This window comes from Macaca fascicularis, chromosome 16, assembly GCF_037993035.2.
Source record: "Macaca fascicularis isolate 582-1 chromosome 16, T2T-MFA8v1.1".
In the NCBI taxonomy this organism is placed as follows: domain Eukaryota; kingdom Metazoa; phylum Chordata; class Mammalia; order Primates; family Cercopithecidae; genus Macaca; species Macaca fascicularis.
The window spans coordinates 62,649,982-62,655,324 of NC_088390.1; the positions used below are offsets into that span (position 1 = coordinate 62,649,982).

Consider the following 5,343-nt stretch of genomic DNA (forward strand, 5'->3'; position numbering starts at 1 on the left):
GACAGAAAAACCACACACCGCATGTTCTCACTCATAGGTGGGAATTGAACAATGAGAACACATGGGCACAGGGTGGGGAACATCACACACTGGGGCCTGTTGCGGGGTGGGGACTGGGGGAGGGATAGCATTAGGAGAAATACCTAATGTAAACGATGAGTTGATAGGTGCGGCAAACCAACATGGCACATGTATACCTATGTAACAAACCTGCATGTTGTGCACATGTACCCTAGAACTTAAAATATAATTTTTTAAAAAGCCTTGGCCGGGTGCGGTGGCTCACGTCTGTAATCCCAGCACTTTGGGAGGCCGAGACAGGCAGATCACAAAGTCAGGAGATCAAAACCATCCTGGCTAACATGGTGAAACCCCATCTCTACTAAAAATACAAAAAACAAAAAAATTAGCCGGGCATGATGACGGGCGCCTGTAGTCCCAGCTACTCGGGAGGCTGAGGCAGGAGAATGGCGTGAACCCGGGAGGTAGAGCTTGCAGTGAGCCGAGATGGCGCCACTGCACTTCCACCTGGGCGACAGAGAGAGACTCTGTCTCAAAAAAAAAAAAAAAAAAAAAGTCTTATGATGTTGTGCATACATAACTTTTTTAAATTTAAGTATTTAAAATATGGAAGATATCCAGGAAGAAGGAACGCCAACTGAGAGGTATGGGCCATATCTCAGTCAGGTAGGGTGACTCAGGGGTTTAGACCTGGGAGGGGCAGGAGGACACCAAGCTGGGTTTAGACTGAAGGCTGAGTGCTGGAGGGAAATGGGATCCATTATGGGCTGTTAAGCAGGGGAGTCCTGATCTCACCTTGTTCTTGATCTTGACCATATTCTGGTGGAAATCATTCAGCAGAAATTGAATGTGGATGAGACTGACTCTCAAGGGGACCCAGTTAGGCTGTGCCCAGGTCTAGGGAGAGAGGAAGAAGATCTGAACATGGCAGCGGCCATGGGGCAGCAGGTGTTTCCTAGGGTGCTCATCAGCATGCAATTCACCAGCTGAAGGGAATGAGGAAGGAGGAGTTGTTGGGGTGTGAGGAGAAGCAGGCTGGGAGAAGGAGGATTTCAGGTCTGACAAGGACACCGTTCTCAAGGCAGAAAGCACTCCCTTCCACCCTCCAACGTAAAAACTGTGTGCAGGTGTGGAGGAGCCCATGGGTAGAGTTAAGATTCAAGTGTGGGAGTCTTTGGGTTGAAATACCTAAAAAGATAGAGTAGTGTTAAAGGCATGGACTTTGCAAACAGACAGGACTGAGTTTGAGCTCCAGCCATGATCTGCATGATTTTATGCGAGTTACTGAAACTCTCTTAATTCTGAGGGTTGTCAGTTCCAAAATGGGCCTGACCACACCCACCTCACAGAGTTGCAAGGACAATATCATAAAATAACCTCTGTAGCATGCCTCCATGGTGTCAGTCAACACGTGTGGACACTCCCACACTCCCCCATCCCACCTCCCAATTCCACAGAGCATGGAGGTCTTCCAGGAAGACCCTTCAAGATCTTCTGAGATGTGTCCCATTTCCCACATCTCTCAGGCTGTGAGGCTCCAGAAGGTTTCTGGAGAGCACCTGCAACTCCCCTCCCATCAGTTCAAGAACAGAGATCACACAGGTTTGCATCAACCAGAAAGTCAGCTTTATTAGCCCACCACCAGCGGAGGAGCAGGGGAGACAGCTGGGAACGGCGCCATGAGAGCAGGGTCCTGACCCGGGCCTTCAGGAGGTGAGGCCAGCTGGTGGGCAGGAGGCTGTGGTGGAGGCAGCTCAGTTCGAGGAGCTCTGGCCCTGGCTGAAGCTGGATGAGCCCTGCTCCTTGAGGATGGGCCGGGTCTGACGGCTCGAAGAAGACGAGGAGGAGGTGAAGACTGTGGGAGAGAGAAGAAGAGGTGAGAAGGAGTCTGAGAGCTGAGCAGACTCCAGGGCAGGGAGAAGGGAGGGCTGGGAGCTCTGAGGAGAAGGGCCCGGCCCCCACTCCGTGGAAACAGGCAGAGGGGCTGCAGTGCCGGGGAGCCTCAGAAGCCTTACCCTCGCGGGAAGAATAGGATTGGCCAGATGCGTGCTGGGAGGAAAGGCTGTGGGAGAGAAAAGGCAGGGCAGTCAGTTGTGCTGAGAGCAACAGGGGGTCTAAAGGGTCTGGGAGGCAGAACTGGGGGGCCTGGGACTCACTGGGCGTCCTCGCCCTCCAGCAGGCGGCGGTAGGTGGCGATCTCCTGCTCCAGCCGCGTCTTCACGTCCAGCAGGATCTGGTACTCCTGGCTCTGCTGCTCCATCTCACAACGTAGCTGGGCCAGCTGCTCCTCCACGCTGCCGATCAGTCCCTGGATCTGGGACAGCTGCATGCAGTAGCGGCCTTTGGTCTCCTCCAGGCTGTTCTCCAGGGATGCTTTCTGCAAGCGAAAGAGAGAAAGAGTCAATGGAGGTGGTCACTCCTGTCCCTCCAGGTCTCTGGGCATGCTTTTTGAGAGGTGCCTGGATTTTGATCCCAGTTGGGGTACTGACGGGCCAGACAATATGGAGAAAAGCTAGCCCACTATTCTAGGGCTTAATTTCTCTGTCTATATAATGGGTCCCATGAGTCCTCTGGTCCCATCCTGAGAAAAGAAAGGTGGAACTAGATTGTGGCTTGTTGAGGGGGTGGTGGCCATTACTGGTGGCTTGGGGGCTGCTGCTGTACCGGGTCCTTCATACCATGCTGAGCTGGGACTGCAGCTCAATCTCCAGGCCCTGGAACACCCTCCGGAGCTCCGTCACCTCAGTGCGGCTGCTCTGTACCAGTTCGCTGTTGGAGGCCACTTCTTTGTTTAGCTCCTCGGTCTGAGACAGGAAAGCAGAACGAAAGGTGAGGCTCTCCCAAAGCCCCCGGCTGGGAAGTGCTGCAGGCTCACTGAGGGCCCGAGCCCCACCTTGCTCAGGAACCAGGCCTCAGCATCTCTGCGGTTTTTCTCTGCCATCTGCTCGTACTGGTCGCGCATCTCATTCAGGATGCGGCTCAGGTCCACGCCAGGTGCGGCATCCATCTCCACGTTCACATCTCCACCGCTCTGACCTCGAAGAGCAAGCATCTCCTGGGAAGGGATGGCAGGAGGCAGTCAGCTCAGCAGACTCCTCTCCTGGCCCTGGGTGCATCTGGCAACCCCACCAAACCAGCCTCCCACCCCGGAAGCCAGCAGCAACCGCACCTCCTCATGGTTCTTCCTCAGGTAGGCCAGCTCCTCCTTCAGGCCTTCGATCTGCATCTCCAGGTCAGTCCTGGCCAGGGTCAGCTCATCCAACACCCGGCGCAGGCCATTGACATCGGCCTCCACGGTCTGCCGCAGGGCCAGTTCATGCTCGTACCTGGCAGGACAGAGGTCAGGTCCTCAGCTGCAGCCCTGAGGATTCTGAGGCTCGGGGTCTGCTGGCCCTGCTGGGTGGACAGAACTCCCTGCCCCACAGTGACAGAGCCCCACTCTTTGTCCCTTGCCCTCTGCCCCCAGCCCACCATGTTGGCTGCTCACTTTGTCCTGAAGTCATCGGCTGCCAGCCTGGCATTGTCAATCTGCAAAATGGGCTGCGCATTCTCAATGGTGGCTGCAATGATCTGGAGTGGGGATGGAGGACAGGAGCCCTGGTCAGCCAAGGACCTTACTACTTGAGCATGAAAGGCAGAAAGGGGCAAAAGGAACCTCCCCAAATCTGTAAGTCTCCTGGCTGGCAGGGCTGCCTTCTCCACCAGCTCAGGGTATGTAGGGACACACTCCATCCCAATCACCCCCTTCCTGGTTCCAAGGCAGGGAAGCTGAACTTGCAGCTGAACCCTTGCAGGAAATAAGAGATTCAGGGTTCCAGCCCCAGCCCGGGCACAGAGATGCTGAAAAGGACCCTCTGCCACCACTTCCCTGGGTGATCCTGGCCACTCTCCAAAGGTGCCCAGTCTCCCTGTTTGTAAAGTGTAATTGCTAAAAAGAGGTATCCCAAGGGCCACTATAGTGCCAGCCTCTCTCTCTGCTCCATACACCAGTCACCCACCTTGTTCCTCAGGTCCTCGATGGTCTTGAAGTAGGGACTGTAGTCTTTGATCTCACTGGGCCGCTGCCTCTGGTACCAGTCGCGGATCTTCACCTCCAGGTCGGCGTTGGCCTCCTCCAGAGCACGCACCTTGTCCAGGTAGGAGGCCAGGCGGTCGTTGAGGTTCTGCATGGTCACCTTCTCACTGCCCACCAGAAGCCCATCACCACCAGCAAAGCCACCACCAAAGCCACCACCCAAGCCAGCACCCAAGCCAGCACCGAAGCCAGCACCATATCCTCCCCCGAAGCCACTACCAAAGCTGCTGCTGCTGCTGAAGCCACCGCCATAGCCGCCCCCCAGCCCGCAGGCTCCCCCAGAGGAGAAGCGGGAGGAGGAGACAGACAGGCCCCCGCCGTAGGTGCTGGGGGCGCGGCAGGACCCTCCGGCCAGGACGGAGGAGATGCGGCTGGAGCCGCCCCCGATGCCGCCCCCGATGCCGCAGGAGCCCTTCATGGAGCTGGAGGAGGTGAACTGGCGACTGCAGGTGGTCATGGTGCCGAGGAGGGAGGTGAGCGAGCGAGCAGTTGGCTGAAAGAAAGGAAGGTGCTCAGGAAGGCTGAGAGCGTGCTGTGGCTGCCTCCAATCCCAGAGACCTTTATATGCACCTGGGGAAGGCGGGGCTCTCCTAACTGCTGACTCCGGGTTCCCCTCCGGATTTCATCACTCCCGGTCCCGTCCTACTCCTCACTCTGGATTATTCAGCCCAGGATCAACTCCACTGTGTGCCGGCTCGGAGTTCCCACCCAGCTTTGGGGGTGTGGGGCTGAGAGAAAAACACACAAATGCAAGTAGGTGGTGACTCAGGCTAGGCAGCCGGGAATCAGGCTCCCGTTCCTGGAGCCCTCAGGGCCAGTGGGGCCTTGGCACAGGTGGCTTTGTGGCAACTGCGTCCCCAGGCAGTGAGTCAGCCCTTCAGAAGAACTCCCTGCCCCACAGTGACAGCCTTGGCTGAAAGATACCTCAGCGATGCCATCCCGGGCTGTCTTGGGGAGCAGTTGTGGGGATCCTACATGTCCCACTCTGGGCAGGGGCAGAGTTCGTGCCTTCACTCTGCTTGCTGTGTGGCCTGAGGCTCCCCACCTCCCATCTCTGGGCCTGTTTCCCCTCGGTGGTGACAAGGCTAGACTGGGTGACTGCAGAGTCCCTTCTGGTTCTAAAAATCCTACGACTCTCTTTCCCTTGTTGGATGTAATTCCAGTTCTGGAGGCTGCCTGGAGCCCCTGGGATCTCCAGAAGTGTGTGCACCATACAAACAGCACCGGCCATGGAGCCAGACAGGCGG

General features: G+C 56.7%; 1 protein-coding gene across 1 annotated transcript; it reads right to left on the minus strand.

The window, feature by feature from the left end:
• Positions 1-1,624: 1,624 nt before the first annotated feature.
• Positions 1,625-4,632, minus strand: KRT16 (keratin 16). The gene is made up of 8 exons (XM_015438486.3): positions 4,020-4,632; positions 3,509-3,591; positions 3,191-3,347; positions 2,915-3,076; positions 2,700-2,825; positions 2,178-2,398; positions 2,037-2,083; positions 1,625-1,876 (listed from the first exon to the last, which is right to left on the minus strand). Exons 1-8 carry the CDS (start codon positions 4,551-4,553, stop codon positions 1,776-1,778), a joined length of 1,431 nt encoding a protein of 476 aa, XP_015293972.3. The 5' UTR covers positions 4,554-4,632; the 3' UTR covers positions 1,625-1,775.
• Positions 4,633-5,343: the final 711 nt, after the last annotated feature.